The following is a 26,028-nucleotide window of genomic DNA, read 5'->3' on the forward strand; positions in this document are numbered from 1 at the left end:
GCAGAGATGTTTATCCACAATCAGTTAGGAGCTGTTATGAAGCATGTGCACCATGCACTGTTTACCACCCTGTCTCTGCCTGAACACAGCACGTTAAGGCTCAACAATCTACATCAAATGCGTTTATATCCTGTAGATAAGCAGCCAGGGACAATGGCCTCCAAGACACATTGCTAGCCACCCCCCTCTTCCATTAAGATCCAGACAGGCTGCTAGGATAGATGTCTCAATAGTACCTGTCATCTAATTGTACCTCAGAATTGGAAAAGCAGACTGCTATGGATTTTATTAGTTTATTAAGAGGACTCATAATGTCCTGGACTAAACCACTGGAGAAGATATTGTTTCAATAAAAGCCCTAGCTCAAGCTCCCTCTTGTCTCAAGATGTTGCCTTCCTGAAGGTTGTTCCAAGACAACACAGAACTTGGCTGCGGTTGCTTCTGGGAAAGTTAAGCGTATCTCCTTTGACATCCAGATTGTGCTGGCTGTAACAAGCACTAAAGAGGACAGCAAAGAAATGGCAGTCATGATGGGGACTCTTTACTACCATTACAGTGTCTATGGCATAGGCAGGGTCAGGTTGAAGGCTTCGTATATGCAAACACTAGGTGCTGAGTAAGCACTATTGCTCAGGACAGATGCCATCTTTTGCCCCCGTGAAGCTTACACTTCAGTAGTAAAAAAGAGACTGAACTACCAAACCTGCCAACAGATACTATTGGGTCCAACTTATTTCTTCACAGAATAAGTCGGGCCCAATAGTATCATCTCAGAATGATAGAGAATGGCTAGGAGAGGTCACTATAAGTGAAACACTCTGAGAAGGTGGCATTATGTTATTTTAAAAACGAGAAAAGATCTACAAAAGGAAATGCCTGAGAGAATAGCTTTCCAAGCAGTGAATATGACCATATGTAAAGCTAAGACAAATTCTAGAGAACTCGAGAGAAGTATGGTGAAAATGGAGGAGGTGGTAAAAGAAGTGGAGGAGGCAGACAGAAGCAGGGTCCTTACAGGTCCACGAACAAACTTCAAAACACTAGAAAATTAAGTGGAAACTGTGAGGTGCAGTTTTTCCACTACAAGTTAGCAAAGAACCCAGCGTTTGGAAGGATTCTGCTGTTGAAGAAGTGGGGGAAACCCACGCTTTCACACATTATTTGTAAGTGTTAATTAGTACAATGACTAGAGAGAAAATTGAGTCGTATCTGTGGAGTTGTTTTCACGGAGCTTATAGTTTATCATAGACAATTCCAATACTAAGACTCTCCTACAGCACATGCATGGTGGGTAGCAAGATAGTCCTTTGGATACTGTAGCAATATTTACAACAAAACACCCAGGGGGTGGGGGGAAGCTTTTAAGATCTGCCAAATAAGAAACCATATAGATTACTATTGTAATCGGATCTTAGGGGTTTGACTAGTAAGACAAGGCAAGGTCCAGTGAGCTGCTCACGTGGCTGTTTGCAATGGTTTCGTGGGGGTACTAGTGATTGCCAACTTTCACATAGCATCCCTGCACTCACTTCCTGAATACTGTCTTGCCGTTAGAAATCCTTGCTTCTAGGCTTTCCCAGCCAATAGACAGGCACGTCTTCCAGGACCAAGGCCAGTGTATAGATGTCATCACATGGGCCGGAAGAAGAGTCCTGGTTCAGTGGAGAACAGGCAACCAACTTGGGAGACATTCATACAGACGAACTAGGGACATACATTCGGAGTCTCGCTGTAGTTATACGTTGGCAACCTTGTGGCTTCTAGGAAGACATCAGAAAATATGGCCAAGGATCAAGGAGGTTTGATAGCACCGCATTCTCTATTGCGAATGCATATCCTATCATGTATTCCCTTGAAAGTAAAAGAGGAAGCAACTTGGGTGTGGAGGGATCCAGGGGGAAAGCCTACAGAAGGACGAGGTGATGGATAAGATTGAAGTAACTCCTACACTAGCTAAGACAAGGCTCTGTTCCTCCCATGCCTCAGGACTTGTCAGAAGGATCCAAGATAAGTTTCTACTCCAGATCCCCCTACTGGCAGAAAGAAAAACAAACAACCAAATAACCATTTCGGAAGAGCACCTGGGTATTGCGCCTGCGTGGCTGGCAAGCACCACAGCGCACGCGCCTCAACGCCATCCAACCCACCCGGTGACGCAAAGTGCACGTAGGCGGAGACAGCTCCTCCCGATCGGCTAAGGTCTGGTTCCACGCGTTGAGGCTCTGTTGACGCGGACTGGCGCTGGAGAGCCAAGCGCTCGGTGTGTGGTCGCTGTCTGCCTCCAGGTACGCCACTACATGTCCTGAGGGGCCGAGGGCGCCGTGCAGGGTAAGCGGAGCCAGCGAAATGTGCTTGGCCCTGATGACTGACTACGGTTGGTCTCCCCACGCACGTGAGTGACGGGGTTCCCTGTGGTGCAGTTCCAAGTGCCTGACACCTCCCTGGGCCTGGAGACAGCTCCTGAGGGAGGCCTCAGGGTCACTTGCGCTCTCAGTCCACACAACTGGCTGTCTTTCTGTCCTGGATGCATGGCCCTCGCACATTTGCTGCATACTGTAGGACTCGTGAGCTACGCTATAGGCCAAGCAGCAGGGGTCTTTGCCCGTGTGCAACCCACAGCCCTGTGGCGTCCATTCATTCTGCTGGCCTGTGCTGACCCGCCCCCAGCAGAACCAAGCCCAGGCACCTCCCCTTCTGCACTGGACAGTCCAGCTGGGAGGCTCAGGAAACCGGGGAAACCCTGTGTTCTAGTTGTGCGGAAGGTGGGAACGGGGTGACAGCGAAGAGTTTGCCAGGGGTCAGGGTGGTTCTGCCTGAGTTTGTGTGTGGCCACAGGTGCTTAAGGTTAAAGGAGAGATGTAGACACCCAGAATGTAGGACAGAGAATCAGCGGAAACACATTTTTACTTTAAAAGCATCTGCAAGTGATCGGTTTTGGGACTACATTTCTGAGTAGGTCTCAGTGGACACAGCCCTTCACCCTGAGAGTCTATCCAAAGGAATCAGTCACCTGAAAATACCTGGGCCTTTTATGTCTCAGCAGTTCCTTATACCCCACAATCATGTGTGGTAAGGCTACACATCCTATATCACAGGGAGTGTATCAAACTCTCATAGCCACAGTAGGAAAATCTCAGGACACTGGGGAAGGAGATTCCCTGAGAGAGGTAGATGAATGTGATTACAGGGACTCTCATGGGGGTGTTGTAGAGAGCCATGGGGAGGGATCGAATAGCATTGAATAGGGATTTCCTTATTCCTGCTACCAGCTTTTTAACAATGCAGTTAGTCTTTGAAAAAATGCAGCAAGCATACAGGTAAATCTAAATATTGGGGTCCCCCCATCTCCTCCTGCCCTGGGAGAAATGTAGGCTAATATGGTTTGTATCGGAGTCCCTCCTAGAGCCTCATGGACAGAATCTGAGAGTTGCACGGCTCTCTGCGTACTTAATTCTGGAAGAGCCTATGTGCCCACGAGGCATGGGACCCTGCAGAAGAATCGGGAGGTAGTCTTCATGTATTTTCTTTTTCTTTCTACAACTACCAGGAGAAATATGTGATGCTTTGTTAACGTGCTTTATTTTTGGACACATATTTAGCATGCACAGCAGTCACTCGCAATCATGACTTGGTTCCTGTGTTTTAATGCAAACCTGAAGAAAAAAAAATCTGGCAGCTGCCAGTTCAAGTCAGACGGAGCATATTTCCAAGATATGGCTTCCCCTCCTCCCCTTCTAACACCACGCCTACATTCTCTCACTCCAGTATCTACCTGACAGGAGGTGAACCTCTCCAAGCCACCTCTGTTTACCTCTACCTGGTGCTTCCTATTCCACTTCCTGCTTATTCTCCACTTGGCTTTACTTCAAGCTGCTGCTGCTGCTGCTGCTGCTGCTGCTGCTGCTGCTGCTGCTGCTGCTGCTGCTGCAAAGGGTTCTGTAAAGTGCAAACTAAGGTTGGATCGTTCTCAGTGAGCTTTCTGGGAGTCTGATTAGCATACCACGGCTGCATGTTAGACATAGCTAGAGAAAAGTAATTAGTCCTTCCTGCAGGCTTCTCAGCTGTGGACAAACACTTCAACCTGACAATGGAGTAAAGTGTGCGTTTGGAGTTGAGCCTCTGAGACGTGTGTGTCCTGTGGACCAGTTTGTCTGGTTCTGGTCCTGTGCCCCTGGGATGTGATGTCCTGTGTGGGTTGTTCCTATCGTCCAAAGCTTGTTCATACGTAAATGGCAATGGTTGTGGGTCTGTGGATTCCTAAGTGCTGTCAGGTTGTCTAAAGCAGAATCTTGTATTTACAGGTTGGGTGTAGGGCGCTCGGAGCACAGGATGATGTTCAGGCTGGGGAAGGCAGTGGTAGTAGGATTTTAGCAGAGGCTTTGGGATAGGGTGAGAATTGGACAAAATTGGCCCAGTTGACGGCTGGACATTCTGGGAATGGATAATAGTATGGGCACAAAGGGTCTGGGACAGGTAGGAGCTGAGCTTTCAGGGCGAAAAGAAGCACTGTATTCTTGGGATGCTCGGGCAAGGATAAAAAGTGTGGCATGAGGTGCAAGTGCCAGGCCACCGCAGGGGGTGGATGAGGCGAGGTCATGAGAGCAGTGGGTAGCTCTTAAGTGCAGAGGAACCAAGTGAGGTCCAAAGTACAGCAGGAGCTGGGGTCTGGCAAGGGAGGCTTGCTCCTTGACATCTACCAAGAAAACCTTTCTGAGCCCTACATGTGGCAGGAATGGGGGAAAGTTTTGTATTCTTTTCTTGCCCCAGTTTGGGCCTCTTTCCTGGGCCTGGGCCCCAGAGGCAGCGTTCATATAACCTGGGCTGCTTGCCGTAGAGTGTTGAGTGTGACCAGAGATGGACCGAGGAAGGCCTGCTCTGTGTGCAATCTCATCCCACGTCTGTTTCACCTAGACCAGCTCAGGATGAGTTAGTGCCTCAGCCCGGGACCACTGTTCTCAAGCCGGGCAGCCACAGGGTCCTTCTGCCCATCGTTGTCCCTGGTTCCCATGGGATGTGTCCTCTGCCCATGTACAAAGCCTGTAGGACTTACGTTCTCCATGACCATTGGAGAACGTTGAATTCCAGATTCCATTGTAAGCTCTTTGATGGTCCTTCATGAACAGCTACCCATCCTGCAGAGGAGACCTTTGGAGGAATTAACCTGACCTAGTCACACCCTGCTGCTAGGTCCCACTTGTAGCCCCTACCACCAAGCCTCCTGCCCTCCCAGGATTAGCTGCCGCATTTCAATAACTGAATTGTACAAGGCTTGGAAAGACCAGCAGGAAGGGGCTTGCAACCCCATAAGAACAACAATGCCAACCAACCAGAGCTCCCAGAGACTAAATCACTACCCAAAGAGTATATATGGACTGACTCATGACTTTAGAGGCATGTGTAGCAGAGGATGGCCTTGTCGGGCACCAATGAAAGGAGAGGTACTTGGTCCTGCCAAGGCTGGATTCCCCCAGTGTAGGGGAATGTCAGGGTGGGGAGGTGGGAAGGGGTGGATGGCTGGAGAGGGGGAACAACCTCATAGAAGAAGTGGGGGGATGGGATAGGGGGTTTATGGATGGGAAACCAGGAAAGGGGATAACATTTGAAATGTAACTTTAAAAATATCTAATTAAAAAAAAGAAAAGAAAAGACCAGCAGACATCCCTTGAGGACAAGAGAAGCCTTGAGACCAGGCCCCTCACTTCTCATCTTTTTGAGACCAGGAGCTAAAAAAAAAAAAAAAAAAAAAAAATTGAATCCCCAAGGATGATGGTACTCACCTAGACTCCTGTCACTGAGAAGGCTGAGGCAGAAAGATTGAGGTTTGAGGCCAGCTTGGGCTACCTAGCAAGAACCTGTCTCAATAACCCTTCCCCAAAAATTGAAAATTATATTATAAAGATGAGTGAGTGATGTTGTTTCTAGTATATTGGACCAAAACTGATGGTATCAGCTTATTTTGCTACCTGGCTAGAGTTTTATAGGTCTCGAAAGTACCAGGCGCCATTTACCCCATGAGAGGAATGTTTCTTAGAAATGAAAAGTGGTACCCACTAAACTTCCTGAGAAAGATCAGCTCCGTGTTTCATGCCTGTCTCAGGTTCACTGCAGTTGTTCTGGTGGCCGGTTTTAAGCTCCTGGGAAAGAAAATCCTGAAGGTTCAATCCCAGAGTAGAAGTGTGAGTAAAGATTGCCATGGACCTGTCACCTGGAATGACCTGTGGACACTGGGTTCTTTGATACAAGCAGCAGCATGCTCCAGTGTGCTTTGCTTAGACATTTACCCAGTGTCCATGACCCTCAGTTCTGGATCATCCCTTCCAGAATCACTAAGAAAATCAAGAAAAGCCTCCGACTCCTGGGGAATGGGGTGCAGACCAGCATGGAGTTGCGTATTTTGTCCCCAGACCTAGGAACTCCTGACATACACTCTGGAGGCTGTAACACCGTAGGCTACAGCCTAATGTGATTTACCTAATTCTTCTCCTCTCAACCAGCACCGGCTACATAGTCCCTAGCAGACTGAGAAATGAGAAAAATACCAAACCATGGGACCTTGCGGATGACGAAGGTGGCGTATCCCCTGGGACTGTGCGTGGGCCTGTTCATCTATGTTGCCTATATCAAGTGGCACCGGGCCTCCGCCGCCCAGGCCTTCTTCACCATTGCTGGGGCTGCCTCAGGAGTGCGGTGGACCCAACAGGCCTTCAGCTCTCCAGACTCAGCCACACGTGGTCACGAGGTCTTCTATGGGATCATGTTTGATGCCGGGAGTACCGGCACCCGCATCCACGTCTTCCAGTTTGCCCGGCCACCTGGAGGTTTGTATGTGACTCTGAAGCATGAGGTATGGGCACAGACACAGGATCTGCCTTCCCCGCTCTCAGGACAAGGCTCTTGAGAGTGTCTTACTTCAGAAGACAGTGTGTGGCTTGAGCCCTGCTCTAGAGTAATGTGGAAGGCGGCTAACATGAAATTATTAAGGCACTGGGGCAACACCCAGTGGGAGAAGTGCATGTAAGGCCCTGGGTGTGAGTACCAGACCACTTGAAAAAAAAAATCGCAGTTACTAAGAGATGCTTCTCAGTGGATACAAAGCCTGAGCCTCCAAAATCTCCAGGAGCCCAAGGCGGTGACTACCACTGATGGGGCGCTAAGACCCTACAGGGCATTTAGTAGCCAGTCCCCTCCCTATGTCCACAGCAGGCCTAGTGGCTGAACCTGTAATTTGGGCTATGTCATGTTGATGTTGGGAGATCTCAAGGCAGGAAACAACACCAGAGTCAGGCTCACAGAAGCCAGGAACCTATGCGGGTCAGAACAGTAGCAGAAGCCTGGGACTGAGGCTTGCAGGATCTGCTACTCTAGGTCCTATAGCACTAAGGGGTCTAGACCTCGGGCCCTACCAGCTTTGCTTCAGGAACGGGAACATTAGGCAGAAGGTGGTTCTTCGGTCCAGGATCCCTTGGCTGCCTGGGTCTTTGCTCAGCTCCCTTGTCTGTTGCCCTACAGTCTGCCCTCTTTGCACATCTGACCTTCAGTCAGTCAGCTTCCTGTCCTGCTTTGTTCCAGCCCCATATCCAGGTCCCTGGTAGCCAGACACCATCCTTGCATTAAGTGCCCTGTCAGCGGGAGACCCCGGCAACTCTTTCCAGAACTACAGTAGCCTGTTTTACTTCCTCTGATTTAATTATTGTATCTTTATGTGTCTCGGCCAGAACTCTGCGTAAAAAAAAAAAAAAAAAAAAAAAAAACAACTTTGTTGATGATAATTTAGATTTTAAAAGTCTGCACCCATTTAAGGTGTTACATCTTAACAGTTAAGCTGGGTGTGATGGCACATGCCTTTGATTTCCGTACAGGCAGAGGCAGGTGGATCTCTGTGAGTCCAAGGTCAGCCTGGTACACATGGTGAGTTCCAGGATAGCCAGGGATACGTACAGAGACCCTGTCTGAAAAACAACAGTAACAATTTAATATTGATTTTTGCTGACTGAAAAGCATACATGATGCTCTGCCCTTCTGTCAATTTGTCCCATTTGTCCATACTTTTATACTTACTGCAGTAGTTAAACATTAGACCCCAGATCTACTTACTCACCTCCAAATTGGTTTTGAAACCAGATGAAATGGGTAGTTGGGAGGGATTGCTCAGTGGTAGAACACCTTTCTAGCAGTCTGAGGCCCTGAGTCAATTTTTAGCATCAAATTTTAAAAAAATAATCTAAGTTTAAGGCAGTACTAACAATAATCTAGTGTTTGTCTTTAGAGAGAACAGACTTTTTGAAATGTTTTGTTCCTGCTTTCTTGGTCCTGTTTTTCCTTCCTCGGTCCTCAGATTCATATATTCATATTTTGGACTGGTGTCTTGAGTCACAGGATGCCTCTGCACACTTTTCTTGCTGCAATGTAGTCCATTCCTCCTAACATCACACCCTCAACTTCTTAAGAAGAAGAACAAACATTCAGAAGCTTGTTCAAGGCCCATATAAGGATAACATCTCATAATTATGGGCATCATCTTTATGTGACAGTTTAAGATCATTTATCTTGTTAAGTCAGCAAGAGTTAAAATTTAAGTAAGGTGTCCCCAGCTAAATTTGGGGTGTGAGTAGTTTGTCTGCGTTTTGCAGTACTGGAATCAACTCCAGGACCTCTAGCTTGCTAGGCAAACACACTCACCCAAGCCTACCTTTACACACATAGACACATACATGCACACGCATGTACGCACACACGTTTAATAAAAGAGAGCTCTGGTGTAGACTTTAGGTCTTTTACTCAACTAAGCTAGATTGTAGAATTTAAACAAAAATAATCCCTCTTAATTGCTCATCATGGTCGGGCCTCTGCTCTTAACATCAGCTAGTCTCTGTTGCATATCCTCATAACTCTTTGTATATATTTATAGTTCCATTTTTTAAATATGTTTTCCCTTTAGAAACTCCCACCTTGACCCACGAAACCTTCAAAGCTCTGAAGCCTGGGCTTTCTGCGTATGCCGATGATGTTGAAAAGGTAACCATCTTCTTTTATCTGTTTACCCTTCCAGTGCCCCCTAACAGACTTACTAGCTGGCCCCTCCTGAGCTGGATCAGTTGGCTATCCCCAGAGAGAAAGATATCTTCCTTACTGCCTGCAGGATAGAAAGGTAGAGAGAGGTACAGGTCTCACCCACCAGGGTAGTTTACATCATGAGGCCCTCCCCTAAGCCTTATGCAGTTCAGAAGCTCACATCCACAGACAGACAGAAGCATTATTTGTGGGGCTAGAGATGGCTCAGTGGTAAAGAGCACTGACTGTTCTTCCAAAGGACCCAGGTTCAATTCCCAGCACCTACATAACAGCTCATTACCACATGTAACTCCCAGTCCCAGGGAATCCATTGCCGCCTTCTGGCCTCTGTGGGCATGGCACACGCATGGTACACAGACACGCGTGCAGGCACAACACTCATACAAATAAAAATGTAAAATAAAATATAAAATATTTGTAATTGTCATGTAAGTTTTGTACAATATTCTGTGATACAGGGAGCTAGGGACAGAGCCCAGGGCTTCCCAAGACAGGCCAGTGCTGTGATACTGAGCTTCAACTCCCATAGTGCATTCGTAATTTTAATTTTTCTTTGCAGTTCCTCTGGTTGAAGGTATAACATTTACTAAAAATGTTAATGTTAAAACCGTTAGGCTAGGGCCAGCAGAGAGGCTAAGCTCAGTGGAGAGTGCTTGCCTAGTGTGCCTGATACCCTGGGCGTCATCTCCAATACCAGCCCCTCAAAAAATAAGTTCTAAATACAAAACACACATAATTTATGAAAGCCACATACCAAATAAATGAAATAGATTAAGTAAGTATAAAGCAGATTTCATTAAAGTGAAATAAGGATTGCTGTAAGTGTGTAGCATTGAGACTTCTGATGTCCTTAATGCTTTAATGTGCTGGCGTAGGTGAGCGGAGGACACTTGGCTTTCTTCTAAAGCAGAAACTGCTGTTCAGAGAATTCTGACCACCCTGTCATTCCTCTATCCCTTTCTTCTTTTAAAGGCTGCGTATGAAACCCAGGGCCTCTCATGTAAGCCACACCCTCGGCCCAGGCCCAGCGTTGCTCAGAGCACGAGCTATGGTCAGTCCTATCCACAGTTATAGCGTGGTTTCAGACAGGTTGTACAAGGCTTGGCTACAACGGAGGAATTAGTGACTCAAGGGTGGCCATCCAGTTAAAACAAATCGATTGTCATATGTTTAGATTCACTAACTAGGGAATTAAAAATCTGTAGATAGGTGACACACACTCAGTGGGACGAGTGCCCTGGCTGCCTCCAGTGCGTGCCCTGCTTTCTCACAGAGCCTTCAAGACCTGCTTTGTGTGTCCTTACACAAATATCTGAGACCTCTCCCTGTTTTTACTTTGCATACACAATCGAGAGGAACAGTCTGTCATCTGACACACACTCTGTCACCCACTTGCACAAGGTCCTCTTTGGGTGGATTTGTGAAGTCGGAGTTCTAGATAAAAAGAAAGCGAGTTTTCCCCTTGGACAGGCCTTACTGTTTACCCAGGTTTGCATCCGAGCTACCCTTTGAGCTTTCGGGCAGGTGGTAGGACCCCTCAATGAGGTCATTCACGGGGCTCTCAGTTCTCTGAGTGACCCTAATATTTGCTAGTTTCCCCATACTCGTGACATACAGGGACTCAGAACCCTGTGAAGTCACCCGGTGAGGAGTGGTGTCCCAGTTAGGGTCTCTGTTGCTTTGATGAACACCATGACCAGAAAGCAGGGGGGGAGGAAAGAGTTTATTGAGTTTGCACCTCCACATTGCAAGTCCTATCAGTGAAGGAAGCCAGGACAGGGACTCAAGCAAGGTAGGAGGAGCTAGAGGCAGGATCTGATGCAGAGGCCATGGCGAGGTACTGTTTATTGGCTTCTTCTTCATGGCTTGCACATCCCCAGGACAGCCAAACCGGGGATGGCACCACCACCCAATGGGCTAGGCCTTCCCCCATCAACCACTAGTTAAGAAAACACCCTACAGTCGAATCGTATGGAGACATGTTCTTAATTGACAACTCTAACTTTTGTCATGTTGACACAAAACTAACTAGCACAGGTGGCAACAGACCTGGCATTAATCTTACTCAGAAAGCATGGGAGTTATATAAAAGGAGGCTCGGCCCATGACTCTTGACCTGTCTTCACATACCATAGTCTATGCCAGGGGCTGTCCTCCATGTTCTGGCCCTTGTGTTCTCACATCTGGCCAGTGCAGCTTGGTGCAGTGCTCCTGCTGTTTTTTGAACATTAGAGAAAGGGGTCAGGAGGTAGGTATGTGGGTAAACGCACTGGCTTCACATGCCTGCTGACCTGAGTTGCAGTCCCAGAACTCACGTGAAAAGCCCAGTGTGGTGGGTCACACGGCTTGTATAAGACATGCCATAGCAGAAACTAGAGAGACCCCGCCTACACAGGGTGGAAGGTGAGAACTGACGAGAACTGACTCCTGGAGTTTGTCCTCTGACGTCTCCCAAATTTAATTCTTAAGTTAGATAATATTTAAATATGGACTTTAACATGGTGGTACCAGACAGTGTGTATAACAACCTTGCTTTGCCTTCACAACATCCACAGAGCGCCCAAGGGATCCAGGAGCTTCTGAATGTCGCCAAGCAACACATTCCATACGACTTCTGGAAGGCCACCCCTCTGGTTCTCAAGGCCACAGCTGGTCTGCGCCTGCTGCCGGGAGAAAAGGCTCAGAAGTTGCTGCAAAAGGTAGGTTTAGCTGTCCCCCCAACTGGAAGGTGGCTAAGGGTCACTAAACACACTGGCCATACTGGGCATGATGGTGACATCTGTCACCCCAGCACCTAGGTGGCCAGCGAGGTCGTAAGCCAGAGGCCTTTATGAGCTGCATAGTGAGACAACGTCTCGGAACAAAGTAGCCACTAACCTTCCAGTTCGTGTCAAGCAGGCATGACATAGAAGAGAAAACCATTGGAATTTTCACAGTATCACCTCAGGAATCTTCTTTGTGACATTTAAGAAAATGACTTTGTATTAAAATGTGTGCTTCTGAAGGGTGGGCCCCCCAAGTGCGCAAGCTGGGCTGGTGTCTTAGCTGAGCTCGGTTGTGAGTACCCAAGAGACCCTCAGCCTCTTCCCCAGTCCTAGAGCTCCTTGGGGACACTTTGCATTTATACTAGGGCTGCATCCTCGTCCCCAGAATGTATTTCTAATTTTCTTCCCATCTGCCAAGTTTGGGAAGATAAAGTCTCCCGGAGTCAACTTCTAGATTATTCTTCTACTGTTTGTATACAAGATGGTATTCCTTCGTAGGCCCCAGGGGATGCAGGGGTGACCAGGCACACCGAAGTCTCCTGTCCTGGGACTCCTTAGAAAGTAAAGAAGCAAACCCAATGCTCGCACCCCTCCTTCCTCCTCAGGCTCTGACGGCCATGTCCCTGGATAGTGCTCCTGCCTATATATGTGCAGACCGTATGATTGGTTCCCCAGGCTCAAGGCCCGCCTCATAGAACTTTTGTCCTTCATGTCCCCACCCAAAGCCAGGCAACATTTGGGGACTCGGCAGCCTCAGTGCATGCCAACTCTGTCTAGGCTGTCTTTTCTCTCACTATCCCCACCAGTTAGAGGTGAAGTACCCGGAGTGTCCTAGGGATGTCAGCCAGGGACACCTCTATGTATAGATGACAGCAGAAGCTGGAAACGGTGTAAGCGTTGCCTCGCAGAACCTCAAGGGTTCTGTCACAGCCAGCTGAAGAAAAGTTTCCTTGGAAACTTGTGATCTTAATTCTGCCATGGTTTGGGGTAGAGGGTGAGATACTCACTGTGTAGACCAAGCCGACCTCCAACTCCAGATCTCCTGCCTTCCAAGTTCTGGGGGTACGAGTGAAGTTCATAGAGCTATAACTCCACGCTGGGCTAAGAAATGTTTCTTTTCATGTGTAGGTGAAGGAGGTGTTTAAGGCATCACCCTTCCTTGTAGGGGATGACTGTGTTTCCATCATGAATGGCACAGATGAAGGTAGGGTTGACAAATGAGCATCTCATCAATGCATGGCCCAGTCAGACTATGCTGCTGCTGCAGCTGCTGCTGCTGCTGGTGATGATGATGATGGTGATGGTGGCGGTGGTGATGATGGTGATGATGGTGATGGTGATGATGATGGTGATGGTGGTGATGGTGATGATGATGGTGGTGATGATGGTGGTGGTGGTGGTAATGATGATGGTGGTGGTGGTGGTGATGATGGTGATGATGGTGGTGGTGATGATGATGGTAGTGGTGGTGATGATGGTGATGATGGTGGTGGTGATAATGATGGTGGTGGTGGTGATGATGGTGATGGTGGTGATGGTGATGATGATGGTGGTGATAATGATGGTGGTGATGATGATGGTGTTGGTGGTAGTGATGATGATGGACTCCAGGCCTGAAGGCACTGTCTTAGCCCAAGCTATGGTCTTGTGCACAGTTTTGTTGTTAGAGACAAGTTCTTTTCTTGACCAGCACCAAACCTGGTACAGAAGAAGACTTTGAAAGCATCATGTTTTAGGCTTAAGGGCATTTAAAGAACACCAGTTGCTGCCATGCTGGGAATATTGTGGTTCTATAACTCATTCCCAAACGGACACTTGCGTTCATCCCTGGCTGAGGAAATGACCTTAAGAGTGTGCTTGTGTGGAGGGCAGAGGGAACCTGGGATTCTTTTCCTGCCTCCTTCAAAAGTGGAAGCTGGTGACAAAATCCTGGAAGAGACATGGCGTTTGGCAGTGTGTTCTAAGGGTCCTGTGTGTGCCCAGAGGCCTTAGGTTCTTGGCTGGGGTAGCAAACAGTGCCCACCATGCCCCTGGAATCTGGAAATGGGTAGCAGCCCCATGTGTCAGGAATTAAAACGGGGTCTGGAGAGAGGGCTCAGCTGAGCACTGGCTGCTCTTGCAGAAGACCCAAGTTCGGTTCCCACCTTCCACATGGTGGCTCACAACCATCTACAACTCTAGTCCCGGGGCTTTAACCCCTCTTCCGGCCTTCCTGGGTATTAGGCACACACAAAGCCCACAGAACTACATGCAAGTAAAACACCACACGCACAAAGTACAACTCAAAATCTTTCTTTGAAAGGAATTAAAATGCCCGTGCCATTCTCTTCCAGGTGTTTCGGCTTGGATCACTGTCAACTTCCTGACAGGTGCGTGCCTACAGATGGAAAAGGCTAATGGGTCACCGTCCCTAGGAAAGGAGTGACTGCCGGCCGGGCTTCCTGGAGTGCACAGGCCCCATTACCGTAACGCCCAGATTCAGTGTTGCTGGCTTGGAGGCAGACTGGGGTGGCGGCATGTCCACACAGGTCAGGCAGAGTCAGTCCATATGTGTTTGTAGCTCCTTACTTTGTCTGCTCTTCTCTCAGCCCAACAGCCACTGGAGCTTTGACCTGTAGTCAAAGGGAAGCAGTGAATAAAACCTAGTCAGGGGCTGGAGAGATGGCCAGGGGTTAAGAGCACTGTCTGCTCTTCCAGAGGTCTTGAGTTCAATTCCCAGCAACCACATGGTGGCTGACGACCATCAATAGTGGGATCCGATGCCCTCTTCTGGCACTCAGGTGTAAGGTGTACATGCAGATAAAGTACTCAAATACATAAAATAAACCTTTTTTAAAAACATAGATTAAAAATAAACTAGTTGGGATTGGGGATTTAGCTCAGTGGTAGAGCACTTGCCTAGCAAGCGCAAGGCCCTGGGTTCGGTCCCCAGCTCCAAAAAAAAAGAAAAAAACAAAAAACAAAAAACAAACAAACAAAAAAGACTAGTCAGGTCTTAAAATACTGGATATGGTGTGCATGCTGATCAGCTCTGGCAGAAGCACCTGCCCGTGGAATGTGAGGAGACACTTGCAGATTGCTCTCAGCATGGCCCCTTTACTGGAGAAGGGCAGTGTGTCCATATGTAGGAGGATGAATTTGAGGGCCACCAATGTCAGCATAAAGATGCTGGCGGATAGGTTAGGGCCGTCTACTTCAGTTGCTTTCGGAGTACTGAGTCTGGGATGGGGCTGGCCAAAGAGGATGCCTCGCAGACAGGAACTGTGTCAGAATAGCAACGTCAGTGTTTCTGGGCCGGTGGCACAGCCTTGTCAGAAGTGTCAGGGTTTCTCTCAGTGGTCGGTGTAATTCTGTCATTCTCACCACAGCCACGGCTGCCAGAGCCATGGCTCTTGGGTACCTTAAGTTGCCATTTTCTAAGTAGTTGCAGCAGCTTCTCTGCCCCCCTCACCTCCCCGCCCCACACAGAAGGGCTTCTGACCTCTCTTTGATCTTCCTGGTGTCCTCATATCCTTCCTAACGTGACTGCACTATCTATGCCTCTACCTGCTGTGATCTAGGCAGTCTGAAGACCCCAGGAAGCAGCAGTGTGGGCATGCTGGACTTGGGCGGAGGATCCACTCAGATCACCTTCCTCCCACGTGTCGAGGTAACCAGCCCTGCCTGCCTCACCAGGTGTGTGCATCACTGTCAGGGGAGCTGCAGTCACGCAGAGGAGACCCCCTCAGAGAAGGCCCCTCGGGCCCTGGAAGGCACTCTGCCCCTCCGAGTTCTCTCACAGATAACGGCTTAGACTTTTAACTCTCCTACTAAAAACCAAACTAGAAACCTGCTCTTCAGTGAGGTGAAACCAGGTGATGACTAGTGTTGGGCTAGAGACAAGATACCTCTCATCCTCCGCAAAGTTCCAGGAGCCAGAGCAGACAGTGTGGCTCATAGGTGGGAGGGAGGTCAGCCTTCTTCAAGATCAACATTCTAAATGAGATTTTAAAAAAGGCAACTTGCATCTCATGCCATCTATTTTAAATACCTCTCTTCTCACCCACATCTTGTTTCCAGTGTAACAACACTATGTAAATATATTTGTACACCTAGAAACTGAAGCTCTGGTCCTATTCACTTTTTAGAGACAGTTGCTTATCTCGCCTGATTGGACTATGTGTGTTAGAAGAGGCAAGATGCAGCTGGTCTTGTGCTGTACATCTGTAACCCCAGGCCTAGGGAGACTGAGGTTGGAGGGTTAGCCTGGGCAAGATAACAGGACCTTACCTCAAAATGAAGACGGTGATGATGGTGGTGATGGTGATAGTGATGATAAATGCTAGAGATGTTGCTCACTGGCCAAGTACTTAGAACCAAAAGCCCTGGTTTGATCCCTAATATGGGAAGGAATACAAACAAAAGCTTTTCTAAGGGAAAACACTCACCCTGGATGGATTTGTTTTTTACTCCTTACTCCTCGTTGTTTCATAAGTCAAAAACGTAGTGGAAAACGCATTAAGTGTCCCTGTTCTTCCAAATGATTCTGGGAGGAGGGCATGGTGTTCTCCCATACAGGGGCAACAGCAGCTTCATGTTCTTCCTCAGGGTACCCTGCAGGCCTCCCCACCCGGCCACCTGACAGCGCTGCAGATGTTTAACAGGACTTTCAAGCTGTATTCCTACAGGTGAGTTTGCGCACCCCTGGTGTACCACCCATTGATGCCTCATGGTGGGATCCTTTCCCCACGGAGATGCCAGGACCCAGAATCTCTTGTGCCAAGAGACCCCCTGGGCCCTTCTTGTCCTGCCTCCCTCGATTCTCATACATGCTCTATGTAAAATTCACTGTAAAATCGCATTCTTCTTTGGTGCTTATCTTGTTCTACTTTGAAGGGAGGCTTGGGAAAGACTAACAGGTGAGGCGTGGGCTGCCCCTGGCCACATGGCACTTGGAGTAGGTTTTCTTACACCTCTTAAAACGAATGGAATCTGCCTCCTTCACCGCCGTGTGTACAGATTCCATAAGAGCTCAAGGCAGGCTCTCAGTTCAATTAATGTTTCAGCCACAGGGCTCACAAGAAAAGCAAGGAAACTTACATTGAGCCCAGGCAGGGGCGTGTGTGGCCCAGCCTAACCAGGATTTGTCTCCACAGCTACCTGGGGCTGGGACTGATGTCGGCACGACTGGCTATCTTGGGTGGTGTGGAGGGGAAACCTGGTGAGTAGAACATTTGCTCTAGGCTCTCCCTCCTCTCAGTGCCTCTCCTCCTCCTGTTTCTCCTCCTCTCCCTCCTGTTTCTCCTCCTCTTCTTCCTCCTCTTCCCTCCCCTTCCTCTTCGTCCTCCTTGCCTTCCTCCTGCACTACACAGCAACGTGTCAGCCATTGGCCACCCAGTCAGCTGGGGTGGAATAGATCCAGACTTGTCACAACGCTAAGATAGGATATGAGTGGCGTGTTTTACCTTTGACCATTCCTCTAAGTTACCATTCTTGAAAGAGATACTAGTGGGTTGCTAGAGAGATGGCACAATGGTTAAGAGCTCTGGCTATTCTTCAAGAGGACCCAGGTTCTATTCCCAGCACCCACATGGGAGTTCACAACTATAACTCTGGCCCCAAGGCATCGGACACCCTCTTCTAGCCCCCGCAGATACTGCACATGTGTGGCACACCCACATATATGCAGGCAAAACACCTATGTACAAAAAATAAAGGGAAACTTTTTGGTTAAAAGTGGGAGAGATGGGGTTGGGGATTTAGCTCAGTGGTAGAGCGCTTGCCTAGCAAGTGCAAGGCCCTGGGTTCGGTCCCCAGCTCCGAAAAAAAGAAAAGAAAAAAAAAATGGGAGAGATACTAGGGGAATAATTTCTGAACCATGTCACCTGCGTTTGGAATCACCTCACGTGTTAGCTTTCTGTCCACTTGACAGTAGCTGAGAGGAATGATGCCAAGAAAGAAGAGTTTGACTTAAGTTCATGGTCACTTATTTAGGTTGCCTTTGGGCCTTTAGTAAATCAGGATATCATGAAGGGAGCATGTGGCAGGGGATTCTGTTCACCTGCTGGTGTCAGGAAGCAGAGAATGAAAGAGACCCCAGGATTCCTTAATGTAAATGCCCCGATGACCTAACTCCCCCTGGGACCCACCTACTGTGTTCTCACCCCAGCTCAGTAGTGCTGAAGGCTGGGAACAAGCTTCCAGCGCATAGCTTCTGGGCCTAGATCATGCTGTGGAGCACGGATTCACTCTGTGGCTTGGTGACACCTGGTGGCTCCTCTCCGTGCCTCCATGCCTGTCAGTTACTGCCAGCCTCAGCCATCTGTAAAATCGGGCTGCATTAGTCTCCTCCCAGTAGGGTCGTTGTGGTAAGTGATGGAGTAGCACTTGGCCCAGTGTCTGGAACCCTAGATGCCTGGGGGACATGAGATGCTTCGTTTCACCCGGGCCACAGTCATGTTCCCGGGCAAGCATGATTGGCTGGCTGTCACAGAGCGGGGCTTTTCTCCAGCTCCTAGATTGTCCTAGGAGAATAGGTCTCATTGCACCCCAGCATCCTATCCTGTCTGTCTGTTCCAACCTAAAGCTCCTTTTAATGGTGACACAGTTTCCCTCTCATCTTCATGGTCCTCTCTATTTCAGCTGAGGATGACAAGGAACTGGTCAGCCCCTGTCTGTCTCCCCGGTTCAGAGGAAAGTGGGAGCATGCGGAGGTCACCTATAGAATTTCAGGACAGAAGGCAGGTAGGTGGCATTGCTCTTCAAATTCATGAGGGGCAGTGGTAGTCTGCTTCCCCCTGTTCCTCTTCCAGATACCTGTAAGAAGCAGACACCAACACAGACAAGGCAGTAGCTTTCCCAAGTGCAGACAACCAAGGGCTGTGGCAAGATTGTGAAGGCTTTTATGGAAAGCTGGGGCCTCCTCAGGCTACCTCCCTCTACGGGGTCTCTACACAAAGTCTCCTTGTCTGTCACCAAACACTTCTATCCAAAGAGCCCAGTTTCTGAACAGACCTCCAGTGGGGGAGGAACTAGCTGTCATGGGACCTGAGATAAATAGTCACATTTGGGCTTCTAGCCCAGAAGCTCTGCTCTGGCCAGTTCTATGCAGAGAGAAATGAAGGCTGCCTCCTGCCAACAGTCCAGGATACACAGCAGCCCCCACCACCCTGTCACTGGCCTTCATCCTGCTCTTTGCTACTCTGAGTCCTTTGACTTTCTTCAAGGAGAAATGCTGGGATGGTTCTCAGGCTAGACACCAAACATGTGGCATATCTGCCCTTGGCTGTGGTGTGGTCATCGTGGATCAACTGTCAGTTTTGCAGGACTAACCTGTTCCTCATAGAGGGTTGCACTTGAGGAAGGTGCAGCCTTATGTTGGTGTCTGTCTGGAAAAGGAATGGGGAAGGACAGGTCTTGCCACCACAGTATCTGCTTTCTGATAGGAGGAATTAGACAAGGAAACAAGGACCTTGAAGCCAAAATGACCTGGCATGGGTGAGGCCTGGCAGATGGCAGTGTTAACCAGGAAGGCCCATGCATGGCATTTGGGCCAGGGTGTGAAGAGATGGCATCAAGATGCCCATAGCTAAACAATGTTCACTCAAGGAAGCAGAGCATGCAACAGGTGGAACTCTGTTCCAGTGAGCAGTGAGGTAGTGAACAAGGAGGTAGTGTGGCCGATCTAACCAAGGTCAGAGAGAGCAAATGGAGTCTGGGAGCTGAGATTATAGCTCTGTAGCCCATGGGGAATCACTGGAGAGGAGAGGAAGACTGGTCAAAGCCAGTCTGAGGTAGGGTCATTAAAGCACCCATTGGATGATCACGGAAGTTGAGTGATCTCCGGAGCCTATCAACTTCTGGGCTTTCTGCCATCCAGGTACATGGCCTGGCAGATGGCCCATGGCTACTTCCTGGTTTGTGAGGTAGGGAGGTTGCGGTTGTGTGGCTACGTTGAAGGTCCATGCAAGCCGCTGAATTGACAAGTATGGAGTGAAAAACACCCATGTCCTAAATGTAGAGGGTCACCCAGAGCCAGGCAACACACCAGTGTCTACAGGATCCTCTTGATGAGGGCTGTTCCCTGCCTGAGGACTTGTAAGTGCCTGGAAAGTGCCTCCTAGGAGCAGTGTGTCCTGCGTGCCTCGGGCTTGCTAATGTTAGCCGTGTGCTTTCTCTTTGTCCTTTACAGTGGGCCTCTACGAGCTGTGTGCCAGCAGGGTATCAGAAGTCCTCCGCAATAAAGTACACAGGACAGAAGAGGCGCAGCACGTGGACTTCTATGCGTTTTCCTACTACTACGACCTTGCTGCCAGCTTTGGCCTTATAGGTAAGGGGCAGGCCAATCTGAGCAGCAGGCCACTGCTAGCCAGTAGTGGCTTTGTTGGTTGGTATGTGTGGAGTGAGTGGCTTAGGAGGCAAGGTGACAGAGAGGCAGGAAGGGACAATCTCCTTCTCACAGGGAAGCTGGTTCCTCTGAGGCAGTAGTGAAGTGGAAACTGCCTGCTGCTGATACAGGTCCTGTTAGAGGTAGGGGCTGTTCTGCATCACTCCCCGTGTTTACCACCGGCCGTGCCCTGTAGCCTCAGCTTGAGAGCAACTTGGGATGGGGAACCCCGTGAAGGGCTCGCCTTAGTCTAAAGAGCCAGAGCAGAGTAGCAGTAAACCAGCGGGGTTTGTTGAGGGTCACAGTGGCCAGACTGTGAAGGGTGCAAAGCTACCTTGGTAATTAAAAAAGTTTTCTTTTTTTAAAAATTATTTAGGGGGTTGGGGATTTGGCTCAGTGGTAGAGCGCTTGCCTAGCAAGCGCAAGGCCCTAGGTTCGGTCCCCAGCTCCAAAAAAAAGAAAAGAAAAAAAATTATTTAGATTAAATACCTATACCTTTCATACATATAGGTGGATATATATGTTTTGCCCACAAGTATAAATGTACCATATAGCCTACGGAGGCCAGAAAAGGCCACACAGCATGGATACTGGGAACCAAATCCTCTGTGAGAACAACAAGCAATCTAAATCTCTGAAAGCTGTCTCCCCTGTGTGTGTGTGTGTGTGTGTGTGTGTGTGTGTGTGTGTGTGTGTGTGTGTGTGTGTGTGTGCGCGTGCGCGCGCGCGCGCGCACATGTGTTGTCTGTACATATTTATATGCACCACATATGTGCCTGGTCCATGGAAGCCAGAAGATAGCATTGGATCCCCTAGAACTGAGATACAGACGGTTGTGAGCTGCCACGTGGGTGCTAGAGTCAAACCTTGGGCCTCTGGAAGAACAGCCAGTGCACCTACCTGCTGAGCGTTTCCTTAAAGAATCAATCGAGGCAGTCAAGATGCACTGGCTAGGGTAGTGCGTGTTGATTTTGCTTCCTGGAAGCAGGAGATTCCCATGGTCTTTCTTCTGGCTCCAGGGCGGGTGCAGAGAGTGGCCAGGCCCAGGCGGCGATGGCGTGTTAAGGCGGAGGCACCGTGCTCCAAGACAGCTCAGTTTAATTTAGTGGCTCCAGAGCTGGAGCAGGGGACACTCATTTGCATACTCCTGACCACACCAAAGCTATGGGCATTTCAGTGCAGGGCTCCCCACTCCAGCTTAGCTTTGCAGCCTTCTGAGGGTGGGGGTCCTGCCTTGGGACCAGTTCTGTGAGGCCCTTGCCTTGCTTTCCTACGAATAACTTCAGCTACATATGTGGCTGCTCTGATGAAGGAAGATAACCCTACAGTCACATGCCACCGCTTACCACAGGCTGTCCTTACCAAGAGGCAGACATCTCACCTAGGCTGTCCTTGGGAGCTATAGGGCCATCCGAACATGATCCCACTGGCTGTCATGGTCACACTGGACTTTGAAAGAGTTTAGACTGCCCATGACAGTGACACGTAAGTAACTCAGAGCCTCCAGAGTCCAGAGAATTTCACTCTCTCCCTGATGCAGCAGTCTCCTTCCCAGTTGAGAAATTTACATCAGGAATTCTTCTGATGAGCCCAGAGCGAGCTCAGGAGGCTTTTCTGCTCTGTGCTTCCCCTGTTGCTAGTTTCAAGCACTTGCTTTTTCCTGGGGCCCAGACATACTGGTAAGGCTCCTTGGGGGACACTGCAGAGTGAGGGATAAGGTGGTCCTCCTTAGCCCCCTATCCTGGATGGTCCTTGAAGTCAGAAGTGAAGGCCTCTAAGAAAGACCCATGTCTGCATGTTTGTGTGTGCCATGGAGTTCCTTGTATGGGGTCGCCATGTACCAGCCTGGGACATCAGTGACGTCTCGAGGTTCTAACATGTTCCTGCTAACTGGGGGTCCATGTTATCCAACAGATGCAGAGAAAGGAGGCAGCCTTGTAGTTGGAGACTTTGAGATAGCAGCCAAGTATGGTGAGTAGTGCTGTAATTGTCAGGGTGACAGGCAAAGGGCTTGTGGGAGCAGAAACCCCATTTGCTAGAGATGGGCACAAGGCCTAGAATCGTTAAGTTTGGTACCTTGTTCTGTCCAGTGGACAGGGCTGGGAAGTGCGTAAGGGCAGGGTGCAGAGTGTACTAGGGTTACCTAAGGCCCAAATCCAAGATGCTGCCTTCTGGTGGAAGGTATCCCCAGATGTGAAAGGCCCAGTGCCTGTACTCGCTCTCCTTCCTCACCCTTTCTGTACCTGTTCTGTGTCACGTCACCCTATGTCTCCACATTCCGCCCTTCTGCTTGCTGCTCCCAGTTTGCAGTTGAAGGCTCTGAAGCTTTGCAGCTTTCTCCACAGGAAGTTTTCTTTTCCTCCCTCCTCCCATCACTTCTTGGCTTTCCTCAGACTTTGGGTGTCTAGGTGGATTTGCCCCTCTATCAAGAATAGATTCTGGAAACTATAGAAATGTTTTGAGAGTGTTTGCTGCACAAGCATGAGAATCTGAACTCAGATACCCAGAACCCACATAAGAGGCTGGGTGTGGTTGCCGATGTTTGCAAAGCCCAGGCTGAGCGGGAGAAGACAGAGAAGACAGCAGGCTTGCTGAGGTGTGCTGACCACCAGCCCCAGGTTCAAGGGAATAAGGCAGAGAGTGTGATGCAGGAGAACAGCGTTCTCCTCTGTCTTCTATGCCCACACAAGGGCACACACACAAGAACAGATTTGGAATTAGCTTCATTGTCGTTATTGGAAAGCTTGATTCTAGGTATGTTGACACCCAGAAAGTGTCATGCATCTCAAATACAGAGATGTGGCCAGGAGATGGGGTTCCACTGTGAGCCCAAGGTAAGACATTCCAGACGCTCTAGGTCCTTGTGCCGGCCTCGTCCTCCTCGAGGTTGAGGCTGGCCCCCTGCCTGCCAGGGGGATGACTCCCCTAGAGGTTGACAGTAAGCTAAACGTGAAGAGCACTGGGCGGCGGTGGCGCACACCTTTTCCTAGCACTTAGAAGACAGAGTCAGAGACAGGCAGACCAGCCCTGTCTACAGAATGAGTTCCCGGAAAGCCAGGGCTATGCAGAGAAGCCCTCAGAGAAATAAATAATAATAATAAAGAAGTGAAGGGCAGCACCCACGGCAGCTGGGGACAGGGTTGCTGCTCCATCCCAACTAGAGGTTGTTTAGAACGTGACAGAATCGGCCTCTCTCACAGTCTGCCGCACTCTGGAGACACAGCCTCCAAGCAGCCCCTTTGCTTGCATGGACCTCACCTACATCAGCCTCCTGCTCCACGAGTTTGGTTTTCCCGGGGACAAGGTACTGAAGGTAAGCATTGCATACGGGTGCCGCCTTCTCCTTGTGGGGAGGGTGCCGGGAACTATTGACCCTACTGTTTGAATTTTTATCTCTTGCTCCCATCCCTACCTTTAAGAAACACCCCAGTGAGCCTCCTCAGCCACAGTCTTTTCTGCAGACACCACCCAGCCTCTGCAGCTCAGGCTTGTGACATTCTCTCCTTTCCTTTGTCTTTTCAAGCTGGCTCGGAAAATTGACAATGTTGAAACCAGCTGGGCTCTGGGGGCTATTTTTCATTACATCGACTCCCTGAAGAGACAGAAGGTTCCTGCCTTGTAGCAGCCTCGAACTAGTCCCCACCCTAGCCAGATTTCCGAGGCTCCCAACTCCACGGACCCCTCTATCTTGGAAGTGACACCATCCTTGAGGAGCCTGCATCTGGTTGAGACCCGCCTCTGTGCCTGCAGTGTCATCTCCTGCAGATTTGCCTGGGACATGACCCATGTACTGGCTCTGCTACACCACACTAGCTGGGGCAGGGCCAGAGTAGGAATGCTGCCTGGCCTGAGGCCATCTCCCTGTCTTACCCCCAAGTGGGCGGGGAGCCAGCTGGGGCCCAGGGCACATGCTAAGGTAGAGACGCAGCCCTGCTCTTATCCCGTCCGTGTGCAGGATTGTGGCTGCTTTTGTGTGTTTCTGTGACTTGAGTCTTGTTTTGTCTCCCAGCCCCCGTTCCCTCATGAGTCGGGCCTCTCTGCCTTCCCAGAGTTTGGCGAGATGAAGTAACTGGCCCAAACGCAGTGCAAGGGGAGCACATTTTGAGTGTGGCCATCTCTTCCTCGGGATAGACGTGAAGTTACCTGGAGGTTTGCTGTCCCACCTTTGGATGGTATAGCATTCATTGATGTGGGGACATTGAGTAGGAAGGAGATGGGGCAGTGCCTCTTTACAGACCTTTGCAAGAGCATGTGGGTGTGAGCAGAGCTATGAGAATGTTCAGGGCTGCGTGCTCAAGTACTATCTTGCAAGCTGTGAGCGCTGTACGTTAAAACTGAGCCCCTCTTCTGGACACAGCGGTGTCCCCGTGAATGTATTACTGCTATGAGCCACTTGCAGACCAGTGGGGCAGGTTAGAAAGCTCAGCCCTAGAACCAGACTACCCCTCACCCCACCCTCCTCACTCGGCTGCAGCTGGCTTCCCCGTGGTCCCCTCAGTGAATGTACAGTTGATAGAGTAAGCTGAGCCACCACCGTTCAACTCCAAATAAAGGTTTACAAGGGTTTCTCTCTCTTGCCTCCTTAGTGAGCACCCAGCGTTTAAAACCTGCCCGAGTGGGACAACAGGTGGTAGAAACCCAGCAGCAGTGGCAGCGGCAGCAGCCAGAGGCCCGGGCTGTTTCAGGGTTCGGGGCTCCCTGTCCCAGCTCTATTGAGCTCCTCCCTCTCCTGAGACATGGCTAACAGTTTGGCTAGGGACAACTCTGGGTACATCACCTCCAGGTCACTCTGTGCTCAACAGTGGTCTAGTTTGATTCTGCATGGTTCCAAAGGTGCCACATACCAGGAAAAAGACAGTGGGCCCACTGATGCCCCAGATGCTCACAGCCACCAAGACTGTGGTGTGTTCACTGGTTTGGTCTTGAAAAACACTCCCTGCTCCCACCTTCTACACCAAGAATTCCACCTCGACTGCCCAGTGCAGAGGAGCAGAGTTTCTGCGGGCAAAAGCGCCAGTTCCCTCCCCTCACTTCTCTGACACCTTTTCCCTGCTACTCAAGTAACTCTAAGAGGACCTTGCCTGGAGTGCTCACAACCTCATGGTGATCAGGAGCCCCTGAAGAAGCTTGGTCCCTGCACAGTGGAGCCTGAGTTGCAGGGCTATATAGCTGGCATCTTGGATGACTTCTGAGCACAAAGTTAGTAGCTTTACAGGTGATGGGTAAGACCTAACAGTCCTGGGAAGGGGTGAAGGGGGGGTCAGTGGCACCCCAATTCCAAGGCAATAGGGAAACCCTTGAACCTTAGCAAAATGAGCCTGGTACTCTCCCCAAGATGAAAACGTGGAGGGGCTTGTAGCCATTGTATAACTTGGATTCAAAAATGATAAAGCAAATAAAAAGTCACCTGGGACCAGAGCCAGGAGGATTTTGCATGGAAGGGCATGGAAGAACCTATCCTTTTTCACACCGCACCTCCCACTCCTTGGCAGAGTTCACACAGCCTCTTCCTCTATAGCTAATGGCCTGAATATTTAAAGACCTCCAGAGGCGAAGCATCAAAGCCACAGGATGGAAAAACAAAAGCAGACTCATTGCAGGTAAAGGTTAGTGAGCTCATGAGAAAGTAAACCACTGGATACTTCCCAAAAGAACACCAATTAGCTCAGGATATTTTTAGGTTCGGCAAAATATGCAAGTCACTTCACCCTTGGCGTCTTTCATGATAAAGAAGACTTGTTTTCTTTAAATAGCTGCATTGCTCTGACCTGTACTCCTGTATGCCTCACTGTGTCTACCCAGCACACCCCTCGCACCTCCTGCCAT

At 49.5% G+C, this 26,028-nt stretch overlaps 1 protein-coding gene across 5 annotated transcripts; it reads left to right on the top strand.

Moving 5' to 3' along the window:
• Positions 1-2,189: 2,189 nt before the first annotated feature.
• On the top strand, positions 2,190-24,770 carry Entpd6 (ectonucleoside triphosphate diphosphohydrolase 6). Of its 5 annotated transcripts, none has more exon segments than NM_001429515.1 (14): positions 2,190-2,328; positions 6,495-6,818; positions 8,939-9,015; positions 11,628-11,771; positions 12,966-13,041; positions 14,171-14,206; positions 15,398-15,486; positions 16,425-16,504; positions 16,973-17,037; positions 18,459-18,560; positions 20,008-20,145; positions 22,117-22,173; positions 23,403-23,515; positions 23,726-24,770. In NM_001429515.1, coding segments are annotated over 13 exon segments (1,368 nt in total). In that variant the 5' UTR covers positions 2,190-2,328; positions 6,495-6,526; the 3' UTR covers positions 23,825-24,770.
• Positions 24,771-26,028: the final 1,258 nt, after the last annotated feature.

Source organism: Rattus norvegicus, chromosome 3 (genome assembly GCF_021556685.1).
Source record: "Rattus norvegicus strain SHRSP/BbbUtx chromosome 3, alternate assembly SHRSP_T2T, whole genome shotgun sequence".
Lineage (NCBI taxonomy): Eukaryota > Metazoa > Chordata > Mammalia > Rodentia > Muridae > Rattus > Rattus norvegicus.